General features: G+C 40.2%; 1 protein-coding gene across 1 annotated transcript in view; it reads left to right on the top strand.

The window, feature by feature from the left end:
- Nucleotides 1-16,757, top strand: part of PRMT8 (protein arginine methyltransferase 8) — a 131,633-nt gene that overhangs the window by 83,894 nt on the left and 30,982 nt on the right. Inside the window, exons 4-6 of the mRNA XM_074983650.1 lie at nt 2,307-2,370; nt 12,883-13,025; nt 13,430-13,517. Coding sequence (XP_074839751.1) covers nt 2,307-2,370; nt 12,883-13,025; nt 13,430-13,517 — 295 coding nt within the window. The remainder of the gene's footprint in view (nt 1-2,306; nt 2,371-12,882; nt 13,026-13,429; nt 13,518-16,757) is intronic.

Raw genomic sequence — 16,757 nt, forward strand, 5'->3', positions numbered from 1 at the left:
ATCTAGTCATTTTAAACAAGAAAAGATGCAAGTTCCTATTTCAAGAAAATATGTTTCTCTTTCCTTTTTATGAGTGAGACATAAATGGAAGAGAAGCGGACTAAATGACTCATGGTACAGAGGAAGCAGCGAAACCAACCATAAACAAAAAGGGCTCTCAAATACACACACACTAAACAAATTGGTTGCTTTCAGTTGCAGTTGTCTTAGTTACTAATTCTAACAGTTGGTATACTTTTTCTGCCACAAATGTGAATTTTAGTTTGATTGTATCCCTTGAAGTTGCAGCCAGTAAAAACTAAGTAAAATACCTCGAAAATTATTATAACGCTCAGAATTGCTCAGTCAATATAAAAGCTGCCTAGAAAGATGGCAATGGATAATTAACTCTAATACTGCTTTAATAATACTGGAGGATAGACTATGTGATCTAGTATAAGGCTCTTTCCAGCCCAAAGGAGTCTATTATTCCAAATATAGCATTTTACCCTTTCTGCAAGTAATAAGGCCCATTAAAATTTAGTTAAATAATCAACTCTGTTGGATAATCAACAGTTACAGATAAATGTGCTGGGGCTGGAAGTGTCAGCAGAGTTTTGAGCACTGCAAGAGAAAGGCTTCAATCTTTCTTTTGCAGAACTTACCAGCTCTTCAACAGGGAGCTAAAGATTGTATACACTGCAGGAAAACGTCTCTCTTACATACTTTGCAAGCTACAGTACTAGGGCTTCAACATGTTACGATTTGTGCTACAAATTGACCCCATCTCCTTGTTAATGGTCACCAGTTTGTTGTAAGTGGATTCAACAGCTGGATCCCCTGTGCTTCCAAGCCCCTTTGGCCTCGTTACATTAGTGGCTATTTTTAGCTTTGGATCTGCAGGGCATTCTCATGCACAGACCTCTTGTCTAAGCTCTTCCTTGGAACACTAGACTCTGGAGATCAGCCTCTCTGATCTCTGAAACCAGTGCCACAGATCTCCCATGCCCCTCGTTGCTTACAGATGCTCCCCCAGACTTCCACCTAGGTGTGAGCAATCTGGCTACTAATTTCACTCCTTTGGGGACACTGGAAAAGGACAACAAGGAACAAGGTTTAGTTCTCAGTTGCTTTATTATTAAAAAGCCCGAGAAGGTCCTAGAAAGGTGTGGTTTAAACCGAGCCTCCACTCCTACAGCATAGGGGCTCATTGGTGCCTGAATGGGATGGGACTGTGCTGTACTCCACTGATCCTAGACAAAGGGAACCACTTCTGTGGTAGCTGTAAGTTGTGCCAAGAGCCTAACTGGCTCCTCGCTGCCAAGACTGGGAAATAGGGTTGGGAGGTGATGGAAAATCACTGTGGAGAACAGAAAATGTGATAGAAAGCACTTACGTCTCCCCATCTCCCCGGGTATGCCCAGGTGCTATGGAAGATGCAGTTTGTATATTTTTCAAGCCAAGAAGGACTAACTGAGGGAGTATTTTAGGCCTCTTTTACATTACAGCAATAACTCTGAAGTCAATGGTTTTGAGTCTCCAGTTTAATACTAGAATAAACCGACGCTAGCGAAGGGATAATCAGGCCCAATGGAGTCACGTGGATGTAAAACCCACGTGAGAGCAGAATCTGACTGTGAGTCTCCAAAATAGATGTGGGAAGCAGCACAGCATTTGATATAGGACAGAAGGGAGTGCTAGAAGAAGGTCCTGGAGGCACAAGAATTCCGAAGGTTGTTTTAAAAGTATACAAAATAATGTATCAGTAATTTTGTACATGAAAATTTCTGAATTCCCTTTCAATGTAATGCATTGGAGTCAAAGTAGGCAAATCATAGAAATGATGAATAATTGCTTTTCCAGACAAACTACTGAAATGGTTTGGATGTAGAAACAGCTTGAACAGTTTGGAAGCATATTTTTTCAACTGTATTTGAAAATTTTGCAACAAGCTATTCATTCTCTTCAGTTCTTTTAATGATTAGCTTTTTTGGGGAAGTGGCGGGGGTGGGGTGGAGAAACGCAACAGATTTTCCAACAGATTCTGAAGTAATTGGGCTAAATTAAGGTATTAATGTGTCTGCTATGCAGCTTCTTCTATATGACTTCTTTCTTTCATATTTGCACATGGTTTTAGAGAAAGTCTCACATATAATTCAACAGCTTCCCAATTTTCATGCCATCCTCTCCGTGGTGGGACTGCAGGGAAAGCTTTGATTTATCTGCTATGGTTGCATATTTTGTACAGATTCTGCTGTGCTCAATAGATTTTATTTCTGTTCAGTATGTCTGAAGTCTTTAACACACAGCTTTCCTTTGTCCTGTAGATTGAATGCTCCAGTATATCAGACTACTCAGAAAAAATTATCAAGGCGAACCACTTGGACAACAGTAAGACATCTAAGAATAGTTTCTGTGAAAAATGGTTGCAGACTGGGGCCTGTGCTTTCTGATTTCTGTTGGGTGGATAACATGTCGGTGATGGTTTGGCACATTCAGTTAATTTATGTATTTTGATATAAAGAGCAAATAAAAGATACCTATGCTCAGCCATAGGCACCTGGACAAGTACGGGGAGTCGCAGTTCACCCTGGAATAATAACCCAGGAGCACTGCAGTGCTTATATTCAACTAATCTAACTAGCTAGTAATGCAACATAGCAAAATTGAACCCAAATGCTACCTTCAGCAATCCCTCTCTCCCAAGTCTGTATAGAAGATGAGGACTCACAGGGCCCCTCATGGAGGGTAATGCCTTCATTGCACAGTGAGCCAGGGCTAGGCCAGCCCTGGTAGAGCATTCCTTAGTGCAAAGCCCCACCCTGTGCCAGACCCATGTAGTTGCTTCCACACTTGTTCTAACAGTCCATGTGCTGGGGGAGGCTTTTAGCCACAGGATCACATGACCTTAGCATTGTACTAACCTGTGCTGCTGCCAGCTCGTGCTAAGCTGTAGTGGCTAAGATGCTGCTGTCAATGTCTGGCTAATAGGCAGCATTTGTTGGTGTGTGGGAGGGAGGAATTTCTCAGGCAGTACATTTATTTAAATCTGTGGAAGCACAGCAGAAATGTAGCAGGTAAGGCAGGGTTTAATAGCTAAGCTAGTGTTGGTGACTTCCAGGGCAGAAGATGAGACAAGGCAGAGAGCAAGAAAATAGGGCTGAGATGGAATTGTGCGAATACAGTGGAGGACTTGATTCACCTGTGTCCTCACTGCAAAACAGCAGGGTTGCTAGCGCGGGCTGAGGAACCCAGCAGTGTATATTATCTTGGGTTTAACCATCCTCAAGCCGGGGGAAGAGGTTCTGTATGGACAGCAGGGGTTAGAGTAAGCACCCAGGTTAGATCCCAAGCTAACTCACCAGTGAAATCATACCTGGAGAATACTCTGCTGGCAGTGCACCGTCATCTCTGCCAATCAGTCTTCTCTTCAGTCAAACTCTCATTGATTGGAACTGTAGGATTACCAGCCTATTCTTTAACATATCTCTACTCTACAGAGTTATTCTGGAATAGTTTATTCCAGAGTCATTATTCCAAAATAAACTATTCTGGAATAGCATGTCCACAATCCAAGGAAGCCCCAAAATAAACAAAGCTTATTCCAAATAGCGTGTCCACACACACTAGAGCCTCTTTCGGATTAGAGCCACTGCTTCCATGGGCTGTAATCCAAAATACCATGTCTACACTGTAGCTTTATTTCTCAATAAGCTATTCCAAAATAGCCTCTATCCCCTGTCTACACAGCCCCTGTTCTGAAATAGAATAGGTGCTGTTCCTTGTAGAATGAGGTTTACCAAATTCAAAATAAGCTCTCTGCTGTTCAGAAATTATCTCAAAAATACCGGTTGCATTGTGTAGATGCTTGCAAATATTACTTCAAAATAGTGGCCGTTATTCCAAAATAATTTTGCTGTGTCGACATGCCCTAAAAGTTAAAAACAGCAGCAATGGTCTCTGCCATGTAGTGAGCAATACTCAGTCCTGCCCATGTGGCACAGAAGGGACAAAGGGGGCAGTAGCTCCCAGGACTGGCATTTCAAAGGAGCCCAGAGCACTGGCTACTGCTATGTTGACAGCAGTGGCGGCTGGAGTGTTGAGTCCTTCTGAATCACTGTTGTGCTTCTCTGCATGGCTCTGAGGGTGGGTAGGGGGGAGCAGTGCCACAGTCTGAATGGTGCTAAGGGCTAACTGCCCTAGACCTGCCCCTTCTACCTTTGGCCCTGTCCCTTTCAGGGCCATGGAGCTGCTTCCCACCCCACTTGCACTAGGGCCCGTGGTGGCTGTTGGCCCCTCTATCAATACCTTCCATGGTTCTCTTATCAATACAGAATTAGGGTGCTCTGTCTTGTGAAACTAAACTGGACTAAACTAGACCTCAGGAGAACCACAGAGTCTGTCTGAGACTAGAAGCCTCAGTAAAGAATTGTCATTATATTAATTTTAGCTCAGTCCTTTTCTTCTCTAGCGTGATGACTCAAGGTGCGAAAATTTGGGTACAGATTTGAAAGAGTTCATGGTGTTCAGATCAGCATGTGTGCGCATTCAGTCTATTATAAAGATAAGAGCTATTTGAAAAAAATCTAATCTAGACTTGGTCCAGATTTCAAACCTACTTGAAGCTAGGGAGCAGTTCAGCTCTGAGGTCTGTGATATTGATTCAGGCCCAATTCTAGTGTTATATTCAGAAATATGATTATGAAACAGGACTCCTACAAGCCTGCTCTATGGGTTTCAGTGATTGGACAAATCCCCTTTTTGCAGATAGATCCATCTGCATCCTCTATGAATCTATGATCCTCCATAATGAACAATTTTAGCTTAATGGTTGAAATCCAGAATAACATCATTGACAATTATTTCACACCAGTGAAAAGCCCAGAGTGAAACCCTCTTTCTCTGTTTGCGAAGATGCACCATTCTCTAGAAAGTCCAAATGTCATGGTCTGCTCTTAGTTGCACCAGTGTAAGTCTGGAGTCACTCCAGTGAAGTCAATGGACTATCTCCAGATTTACACTGGTATAAGTAAGAGCAAGCCCCGACTTCAAAGATTCTGTTCTTCTCTCCTAAAACCCATATATGCTTTAAATTAAAAAAAAAAATAAAAAAAGTTTATATTGTATTTAGAGCCAGTGGAAGGTGCCAAACTGACAGCTGCTTATCAAAAATTAGGTACAACAGAGACATTGGCAATGCAAGCTTCCCCTGCACTATACCTTGTTAAGAAGTTTTATATTAGCGAAGACATGTGGTCCAAGTTTGTGTGTGTAAAAATAGAAGATTTTCAGTCTCCAGGCCTGTCATTCTGACAGCTGTCAACAGTGCTAAAATTCACCCCAAAGGAATCATTTGGACCATTTTGACATGTGATAGAAGTCAGGTACCCAAGTATTGAAGAAAGTGATGACATTAGCAAGCGAAATCTGGAAGGGTAAAATTTATCTTGGTGCTTTGTTTAACTCTTAAAATAGAGTTTAAGGGCACCATTAAGCTTGTGCCAGCTTCATTGTTATCCAAAATGATGCAGTCACATAAAAAAAATAAATCAGGCAAACATATTTCAGAACCTAGTTTTCCAATGCCAGGTTTTCCAAATCCTCTAGCAAACAGTTTCATTATCTCACAGTTCAAATTCAGGCTGGTCAAAGAATAATCTCTCACTGCATCTGATGGATGATTATTTCTGTGAATAAAAACAATCAGATCTGTTTGCAAAAATTTATAAGATCTTATTATCTAGTATGCAAAAGTATTTATACTAGTGCTAGGTATTCAGGTATTCAGGAAAGTTTCTGTGAATCCTACAAGTTCAGCACATTGTAGCACAAATATATTTGTCTAAAAGTTAATACATAAATTGCATTCATCAAATTGGTACAATTTTTTATTCTCCTGTATTTCCAGTTCAGTTGACCAGTCAGGGAACATGGTAACGTGTCACTTGAGTAATCACATGAATGGTGCATTGTAGCAAAAAGAACAGTTTGCAAACAATCCACAGTCAGAAAATATTATTCGACCAAACTAGTTGGAAGAAAATTTACAAATAATGAATATTTCTGGAGAAGGTCAGAACTCGTTTGTGATTGATATGCTAACCACAAAGTCAGGTATTTATTTGTAACAATGCAACCAGATATAGAGTACTTCTAGAATTACTGCAAGTAACATATATATAGATAGATATAGGTATGCTGTCATTTGTACAATACCCTAGCTCAATTCCACTGACTTTAACAATTTACTCCTGATTTTCATCTGCTTGTGTCCTTCCAAAAAGACCTAAATTGAAGCATTTTTTTGTGTGTGCCTACTCTTAAGACAACAGATCAAGGCTGGGTTTTGCTGTAAAGTTAGGCATATTCAGACCAAATGATTACTTAGACCACATGGCACTGCAAATTCATTTAGCATCTGTGATTCACCTCACCTCTTCTATTTCCATTCTTGGTTAAAAAAAGCAAGCAAGCAAGAGAGTATTTAGAGGGGAGTGTGCACCTTTGAATTAGGAGTGTCGGTGAGAAAGAATGTGTAGGCTGTTCCAATCTGGTTTGTATAACGCACAGTACTTGGAGGCAGGTATGTTAAATTGAAAGCTTAGGTGGGATGTAACTTAAATGAAGGCAAATGGAATATACACCTAAAGTGTATTTCTGCATAATCAAAACCCTTTTGAAACATTCTTAACATGAGTCAAGGTTGTTTTGATCCTTTTTCAAATAAGAGTTGCCTAATTATTTCATAAGATGTAGAGTTCACCCTGTGCTCATGGAAAAAATGACAAAGAACTTGCTGCCAGAGGAAATTATGTAAATTGCAACTAGTGGGCTAGATTCAAAGCTGATCTGAGTGCTGTTCCTGGGGAAGTTTGTGAGCCAATTGCAGTGGCCCATACAAGAACAAGAAAGTGGAGGGGTCATGCATACATGGTATGAGGATTATGCAGGGAAATAAAAGTGTGACCTTAACTGGGTGTGATTCATGTACATTACTTGTATTGAAACTCAGATAACTGAAACGTAAAGTGCTTTGAATTAGCAAAACACAATTATACCAAAAGTGCACTTCTGCTGCTGTGAGATATAAGAAATGCACAGTGTGAAGGTAGGTAAGAAAATACACTGTGAGTGCTAAAGCAGCATCATTTGCCCTGATTTTACATTCGAAGGGTGTACAAAATGGGTGCAACAAACTCAACAGGGGTAAAATAGGTGTTCAGATCAGTGTGTTGAGGAGGGGTTGTAAGAGGAAAAGCAGCTAAGAAGAGAATATAAGATAAAGTAGCAGCTTTGCTTCAATTAAACACTCCTGTTAATGCTTTGCTTAGTACAAACCACTCTTCTTCTCCTCCCAGGGTAAGGCAAAGTAGAATCAAGCTCAGTTTATAAATGTTGGCCATCATTCTGAGATCATAGGTTGTTCACCAATATAAAGTAATGGATCGTCCTGATGCTGTTCTTTATTTATATTGGTGTGGAGACACAGGGTATGGGTCTTTGTTTAGATGGATCAAACTCATCCTCAAAATGAAATTTCTTCCTTCCTTCAGAGTTTTATTGAAGGAGGAGATGGTCTGGCTTGTTATTATATTCTTGATCACACCCCCAACCTACCTTACAGTGACTATTATATAACCTTGCCAAAAATGTAACACGTTTCACTGTGTGTCCTCCCAGCAGTCTGCAAGTTAGGTCTTCAGCCACTCCAAGCTTAATAACCTCCTAAGCTCCTTGAAACTACCCTGCTGCTGACAAAACACCTGACAGGAATGTTTTTGAAAACAGTTATTGTAGATAGCTGGGAAAGGCAGCCAAGTCCAAAAACTGCTAGCGGATTCTGAGTGAGGTGCCAATGTGTTGTGAAAGAGTCTGTCAAGAAACAGATGATTTTGGAAAGCAGGGCAGGTGTTTGTGCAGACTTTTATGTTTGTGTTCCATGGAGTTAAAATTACCTCTCTCAGTTGAATGAGCCATCCAGGATTTGTGAGGAAAATGGACCTGATTCGCCTCAGTATGATGATGGAATACTACTTGGAAAGTTATTGCACTCCCACCAGCGCACATGTAGAGTAAATCCAGAGAAGTCAAGAAATGTAATATTGCAAAGCTGATGTGCGATTACAGTCACGCTGTATGTCTGTAAGAGATGATGGCATGACTTTATATGGTTGTTTAAGTTTAAAGATACACATCCTCTGTTCCTCTTTCCTACACCTTAACAACAACATCTGTTTTGATAATGTGTTTACTTGGCCTGCTTTTAGAAAGAAGGTTTAATAGATTGGAGGCTATGCATTATGGATTGTTTCCTTAACAATTAAATCAGTTGATCAGAGTCATGCTAAGAACTACCCACTGAATTCTGGGAACTAGTCTGAACCTTGTTTTGAGAGCTGGGCTGATGTGCTTTGAGTTTGTTCAAGTTTCCTTAATTTTGAAGTAAGAACTATTGGGAAATTCTGAAAGAATGGCTGTAAATGAGCTAATAGTTTTTCAAGGATGAAGAACTAAAAACCCACAATGAACTTAGAATGTTCTGGTCTTATCTTTGCTTTTGTTTTGTGTCTTTTTCTTTATTTTCTTTATTTTACACTCCATATTATGGGTCTCCAACTTACTGGCTCCACTGAAATTAATGGCAAAACTCCACTTCATTTCAGTGGGGTCAGGATATCAACCCAGATTTTACCAATGTATTTTAACAAGTCCAATATTTCATTTTGCCTGCTCATATTTCTGGGAAGGTAAACTACATCTAACAATGGAAATGCAAAATCAATCAAGACTTCCTAACCTGACAACAAATGGCCAGTCAGGGTATGTCTACCCAACAAAGTTATTTTAAAGTTACAGCAGTTGTTTTGAAATGACATGCCTGCAGCATGCTAATGAGGCACTGAATATTCATTTCAGTGCCTCATTGGTATTCTCTGATTTGCCATTAGCATGGCCCTTTCAAAATTTTGGCCAAGTGTAGACACAGCCTTCCAGAATAGCTTATTTCAAAATAAGACTGATGTGTAGACTTACTCTCATATGTTGAAGTTGCTTTCCTTTTTCTGGGTTTTACATGGATCAAAATTTTGAAAAATTGTCATGGATTTTGTTTAACCTTTTGCAGAAAACAAAACAATTATGAAAATGTTTCATTTACTGAAAAATAGGTCCTCAGTAAACAAAATATTCTAATTATCATGTCAATAAATTTTGACATATTTTTCAGTAATAATTTCAATAAAAATGTCATGAAAATATTGCAGAAAGCAAGACTAATCAAAACCTCAACAGGATGTTATAAATGATCTGGAGAATGGGGTGAACGGTGAGGTGGCAAAATTTGCAGATGATGCTAAATTGCTCAAGATAGTTAATACTGAAGAAGACTCTGAAGGCCTTCAAAAAAATCTCACAAAACTAAGTGAAGGCAACAAAATGGCAAATTAAATTTAATGTTGATAAATGTAAAGTAATGCACATTGGAAAAAATAATCCCAACTATACGTACAAATGATAGGGACTAATTTAGCTATAACCATTCAAGAGAGAGATCTTGGAGTTGCCATGGATAGTTCTTTGAAAACATCCACTCAATGTGCAGCAGCAGTCAAAAAAGCAAACACTTAGGAATCATTTAAAAATGAATACAAAATGAGACAGAGAATATCTTATTGCTTCTCCATAAATCCATGGTACGCCCACATCTTGAATACTGCATACAGATGTGGTTGCCTCATCTCAAAAAAGATATACTGACATTGGAAAAGGTTCAGAAAATGACAACAAAAATGATTAGGGGTTTGGAATGGGTGCCATATGAAGAAAGATTAAAAAGACTGACTTTTCATCATAGAAAAGAGGCAAGTAAGGGGGAATATGAGACATATCCATAAAATCATGGTATGGAAAAAGCGAATAAGAAAGTTATTTACTTGTTCCCATAACATAAGAAACAGAGGTCACCAAATGAAATTACAACAAGAAGTCCTGTGGCACCTTATAGACTAACAGATATTTTGGAGCATAAGCTTTTGTGGACAAAGCCCCACTTCATTAGAAGCAGGTCTTTGCCCATGAAAGCTTATGCACCAAAATACCTGTCAGTCTATAAGGTGCCACAGGACTTCTTGTTGTGTTTGAAGATACAGCCTTATGTGGCTACCTCTCTGACAAATGAAATTAATGGTCTCAGATTTAAAACTTAAAAAGGGAAGGTGGTTTTGGGTGGGTTTTTTTTTTCACCCAACTCACAGTGGGCCTGTGGAACTCCTTGCCAGAAGAAGTTGTGAACACCACAACTTTAACAGGGTTCAAAAAGAACTAGATACATTCATGGAGGTTAGGTCCATCAGTAGCTGTTAGCCAGGATGGATATGAATGGTGTTTCTAGCCTCTGTTTGTCAGATCACTTGATGATTACCTGTTCTGTTCACTCCCTCTGGGGCATTGGGCATTGGTCACTGTTGGCAGACAGGATGCTGGGCTAGATGGACCTTTGGGCTGACCCAGTATGGCCATTGTTATTATGCAGATGTTTTTTAAAGTCTCATCTGAAGATGAAAAATAAATGCCTGCAGTTCCTTTGTTTCACCACTGTCATGAGACCCAACCCTTTCCTAGCTGTCTGACCTCTGAAAAGCATCTTAGCCCTCACTCACTGCCAGCTGCGTCCTCCTCTTTTTCTGCACATCTGCCCTCTAGCACCTTCCTGAAGTCTGAATTCTGGCTTGACCTTCCTTCTAAACTTTTTTGACCCTCCACTCCGCTTCGCTTGCTTCCCAGCTGCTGATTCCAACCCATACACCAAAAAAAAAAAAAAAAAAAAAAAAATTTTAAAAACTGAGACATTGACAAGTTATCAAAATCTGACTCCTGGAGATGGGAATTAAAACCACAAATAACCCCAAATTACCTCAAATTTCAAGAAAACAGAATTTTCCACACTATTTCTCTGCATTTTATCAATGCATTCAATGTCTCTTTTTGGCCTGTGGGAAGCACAGACAATGGAGCTGACATGACAAAGAAGATAACATATATGAGTAAATCTTCCTTGATGTTTCACATGACTTTTCAACCCACCAGGAAAACAAGAGCTAATAAATGTCTACCAGTCACGGACAGACAGAGAGGAGCAATGCATGCTGCAATAAATAAATAAATAAACCCTGAAGCTACAAAATGTGCCTATGTCAGGGATGGCTGCACAGACTGATGTTGTAATTGAAGGCATTATTATTCCAGAAACAAGGGTTGAATGACAGGAAAATCAGATGTGTTGTTTCAGTATGAGAATCTTTAGGATGTCAGGATTAATTCCTTTCTAATTTGTGGAACTTTTTACCTCTGTACATTTTTCAGTGTGAGTCCCTGACCACACTATGGTTGTCCACCACAGTGTGGACAAGGCCAGAATGAAAAGGGATTGCAAGTCTGTGTTTAAAAATAAAACTATAACTCAGTGACTGAAACCTAGATAGATTTTTATCATTCCTTTTGCTGGCATCAGAAATCACAAATAGGTTCTTCCTAGAAGTTGTGAGATATAAGAGAGAATTTGTGCAAAAAAACCTTGAAGATCCGTTTCTTCCCTGTACTGTTTGTGCAGGCATACAGAATGGAATTTAGAAATGTGATACAAAAGATGTCATTAAAGCAGTAGAATCAGCTCAGTTAAATTCCAGATTTACCTTTAAGTTATCTTCAGTACAAGAGTCTTTCCTGTTTGCTCTTTTATGCTTCTTTGTAGAGGTGGAGGTACAAACTGTTTCTTGTCTACAAGACTTTGGCAAACTCGGTAGTGACAATGAGGGAGGCACCAGAACTTTCAAAAATGGAAGATGGGGTGGAAGACAGCTCATGCTTCCAGAAGCGCTTTTGACAGAGCTGGAAATGGGTCTGGAACAAGGCAGGTGGAGACAGAGTGAGGTTGGGACAAAGAAATGTGCTTGTGAGAGGGAAGAATAGCAGGGCTGCGTCTAGAACAGCGTCAACTGTAATATGCCCATTATCGATTCTTGTTATATGCACCAATATAAATCCATTGAAGTCAACAAAAATAAACACATATAAAACCAGAATGGGTTCAGACTTAGCTCCTAGTTCCATGCATGTTGATAGACTTGGGCTCATGAATAGCACTAGAAACCAAACAGAGCCTGAGGTTAGGTGTATTCAGGGTTTGAGATGAATTGTTTACATCCTGCGATTTAAGAGTTAGACATATGCCAGCTGGTAATCTAAAATGTGACAGGTAAGGGATGCGTTTTAAAGTATACAGGTTTTTTTATCTTGACAGAGTTTCTTTGGATGACTAATAAAGGTATATCTAAACTGCACACCACTTGCAGTGGTATGTGAGGTACTTGTGGCTGCATGCCACAGTGGAAGCATACTGTATCACACTGAGGTGCATAGCTCCCTGTGGCGGAGAAAGGCTCCTCCAGCCAGGAAGCCTCTGGCCACTACAGGGCTAAAAATAGGGGAGGGCAGTGCTTGCGCATGCAGAAAGCCATGTGGAGTGCACGCAGTAAGGGTCTGGCATATCTTTACTTGGCTAAGTAGAACCTCACACATCAGCGCCAGTAATTATACCTATCCTGGGGGACAGAAGAAGCACCTCCTGTATGTACAGCATGTGCACTACTGTAGACATATCCTAATGATTCGCTGCTTATTAGGTACTGCATGGGCCTGATCCATTTCTCCCTTATCCTTTTTTTAACTAGAGTAACTTCATAAACTTGAGTGGAATCTCTCCTGATCTACACTGCAGGGTGAGGAGCCTCAGGCCCATATATTTAACTTAGAATGAAAAGCAGGGCAGGATAACTTTCACGAGTGAGGTACTTCCAATCAGGCTTTTATTATGTGAACCATATTTCTTTTGGATTCTTTTTTCAGTAATCACAATATTTAAAGGTAAAGTGGAAGAAGTTGAACTGCCTGTGGATAAAGTAGACATCATCATCAGTGAATGGATGGGTTACTGTCTTTTCTATGAATCAATGCTAAACACAGTCATCTTTGCACGAGACAAGTGGCTGGTACGTGCTCTGCATGTCACACTCCTTGCTAGAGATCTGGTCATTTATTTTCCATTTGTGAGCCCTCCTACTATGCCAGCATCAAAATGGAATAGTTATGTTCGATTGCCATTTCTTATAGAAAGATCAGCATGTGGTGCTCAGTAAACTGGGAGACCTTTAATAGTAAAAGTAAGCATTGCTTTTGAGTGACAGGTGGTACAATTCCAATAGACTCTGTTTATCTAACAACATTGCTGCAGGGTGCAAGAATCTCTGAGATATTAAAACTGATGTGACAATCTGAAGAAAAATAAAGGCATGCAGGGGGGTGCTTGTCTGCTTTTTGTATGTGCAGTTCAAAATGTGATGTCTTTGTCAGGTGAATAGATTACGAGATCCATTTCCCCACAATTCATCAACAGAAACCTGGAGGGCTTATGTTTCCAGACCGGGCTGCTTTGTACGTGGTAGCAATTGAAGACAGACAGTACAAGGACTTCAAAATTCACTGTAAGTACGAGTCTAATATATTCCTCCTCTGTGTTCAGTTCCATTAAATTATTTTTATTTCACCATTCACATTATTACTAAATAGCCTTATAGACTGTTCATAATAATTAGGTGTGATTCTCCTCTCACTTATCTTAATTTACACTGTTGTGAGATCAGACAAGACAACCCTCAGATGGCTTTTGTATGTTTGGTATGTTATTCACAAACTACCTGAAATAATGAGAAAATGTGTTGTCATTTTAAGAATTGCTTTTAGTTTTAATAGGGTAGATTTTCAGGTATTGTAAATCAACATAGCTCTATTGACTTCAGTGGAGGTAGGCTAATTTACACCAGTTGAGCATATGGCCAAAAGTTAAAGCCTTTGCTTGTCGTGTTTTATTCATCTTAGTAGCGCTGAGACTACATATTGAGCTTCCTGATTTTAGCATTTTGCATAAGCACATCATTATTGTAGCTTGAGTCCAATCTCTCAAAGTGACATTGTTCAAAAGAAACTCCACTGAAATCAATGGAGTGACACCGGTGTAAACCAAGTGTGAGATCAGAAACAGGTCAATTGAACTAAATGGAATTGCTCTGGAATTCGACTCGTATCAGTGCATGAGATGAGAAGCAAGCTTCTTGTGTTTATATAACAACATTCTCCCGATTTGTCACTTTCTGTCAAGCCCTGACATCTTGACTAGTTCTCATTCCCTGACATTTTTTTTGTGGGGGGAGGGGTCATCTTTCCTCCTGTATTTGTTTTATGTCTAGGGCTTAGTTGCACCTGCTGAGAACAAATCTGGCACACTATTGCAATCTTCCCTCTAGCAAAGTCTTGATAGAAATTTAAGGGAGTGTGGTCAAAAATACAATCATTCAGTGAACTTGTGCAAAATTCATTAATATGGAAACTGTATTGAGAGGGAGGGGAAAAACGTGACTAGAACACAGTAGCTTGACAAGTATCAGAGGGGTAGCCGTGTTAGTCTGTATCCACAAAAACAACAAGAAGTCCTGTGGCACCCATTTTTTGGAGAATAAACTTTTGTAGGCAGACTCACTTTGTCAGATGCATGCATGATGCCCACAAAAGCTTATACTCCAAAAAATCTGTTAGTCTACAAGGTGTGCCATAGGACTTCTTGTTTTTATAGTAGGTTGAATGTCTAATTGTTGTTTGTCCCTGTAATCTTCAGTAAACATGAACTTCCTGGATTTTAGAGATTTTTTTTCAGTTACATCATTCTATAGTGCTATTTAGAACAATTACCCTAAAAAATCTACACTTTTGACTGCCTAGTGGTATGCAGTATCATGTTGGCCTAGAGGCAACACTCAGTGAAATTCGTATTATTCTCTCTTCTTAGCCTAGTGAATGCAGGTGTAATATTAACAGTTTTCAAAGGAAATTAAAATCTTGATAAATAGCAGCCACTGTAAGGCTACGTCTACACGTGAAGCCAACATCGAAATAGGCTATTTCGATGAATAACGTCTACACGTCCTCCAGGGCTGGCAACGTCGATGTTCAACTTCGACGTTGCGCGGCACCACATCGAAATAGGCGCTGCGAGGGTACGTCTACACGCCAAAGTAGCACACATCGAAATAAGGGTGCCAGGCACAGCTGCAGGCAGGGTCACAGGGCGGACTCAACAGCAAGCCGCTCCCTTAAAGGGCCCCTCCCAGACACAGTTGCACTAAACAACACAAGATACACAGAGCTGACAACTGGTTGCAGACCCTGTGCCTGCAGCATGGATCCCCAGCTGCTGCAGAAGCAGCCAGAAGCCCTGGGCTAAGGGCTGCTGCCCACGGTGACCATTGAGCCCCGCAGGGGCTGGAGAGAGAGCATCTCTCAACCCCCCAGCTGATGGCCGCCATGGAGGACCCAGCAATTTCGACGTTGCGGGACGCGGATCGTCTACACGGTCCCTACTTCGACGTTGAACGTCGAAGTAGGGCGCTATTCCTGTCTCCTCATGGGGTTAGCGACTTCGACGTCTCGCCGCCTAACGTCAAAGTTAACTTCGAAATAGCGCCCGATGTGTGTAGCCGCGACGGGCGCTATTTCGAAGTTAGTGCCGCTACTTCGAAGTAGCGTGCATGTGTAGACACAGCTTAAGTGTGAAAGCTTTCTGGCAGAGTTGGTCAAGAAATATATTTGACATCTTTGAATAATGAATTTTGTTAGTCCAAATTTTCTGTGAATTTATGTCTGAAAATAAGTCTAAATATTATTTTTATCTTATTTTGATGGGGAGAACCATGATTCATAATCAAAACCTTGATTTTCCCTTGTTCATTGTTCTGTAAGTTTTTACATCACTTTCAAATGTGTCTGGTTCTCTCTTTCCCCCCTCAAAGCCCATTTTCCTTTAAAACATTTTTCTTTTCTTATATAATCTTTTTTCTCTCTTTGTACTATCAGATGTGTCTCCTTTCTCTATCTTCCTTACTCTTTCCTGTCCCAGTCTCTCCTCCCACCACACTATTCTCTCCTATAGATTTCTATTTTAATTCAGTTTTATTTTTCCCCATCACTTTGCTGTTCTTGAGAGGGGAACCAGAATGTCTCAGATTCCAAAAGCAATGATGGGTGTTTCAGAAGGTGCTCAGAAATCATGCCCCCTCAATAATGAAATTTGCTTAAAAATTATTATTTTTGGCAAATGAGGGTATTTGCCTTCTGATCTGTGAGCCTGTAGGGTTCATATTTTCCAGCTTTTTTTCTAGAACCATGAAGGCTATAAACTTGTCACTGCAATTAAAAACTGAGATTCTCCTCTAGTTACATGACTTCAGGGGCTGGGGCTTTCAGAAATCGATATTGGGTGACTAGGGAGAGAAATCACAAGAGGGTGTAAAGAAAAAACATTTGCAGGTGTCACCTGTCTTCCCCAAATGTGAGCAAGTTGATAGCTCCATCAAAGGATACCATTACCAAAGAACACGTTTGCCAGATATGTTGCAATGCAGAATCTTGCCTCCTGACCTTTTACTATTGCTGCCAATTTTGACCCTGCTGGGAATACCATGAACTCAGCTGCTGTGCTCTGAGAGGAGAAGCTTTTGCAAATCTGTTTCCTGCCGTGGATTGTCGGTTAGCCTTGCTTGTTTTCAGGCATAATAATATTTTTAAGTGCTCAGAGAACTTTTCCAGCCATTCTTCTGCTCAGCACATGTTCGAGCCCACATGGCTTTTGTAACTTTCAGTTTTGCATTGTGGGTCGTTTAATGGAATTTGTC

The sequence above is a fragment of the Carettochelys insculpta genome, chromosome 1, assembly GCF_033958435.1.
Source record: "Carettochelys insculpta isolate YL-2023 chromosome 1, ASM3395843v1, whole genome shotgun sequence".
In the NCBI taxonomy this organism is placed as follows: domain Eukaryota; kingdom Metazoa; phylum Chordata; order Testudines; family Carettochelyidae; genus Carettochelys; species Carettochelys insculpta.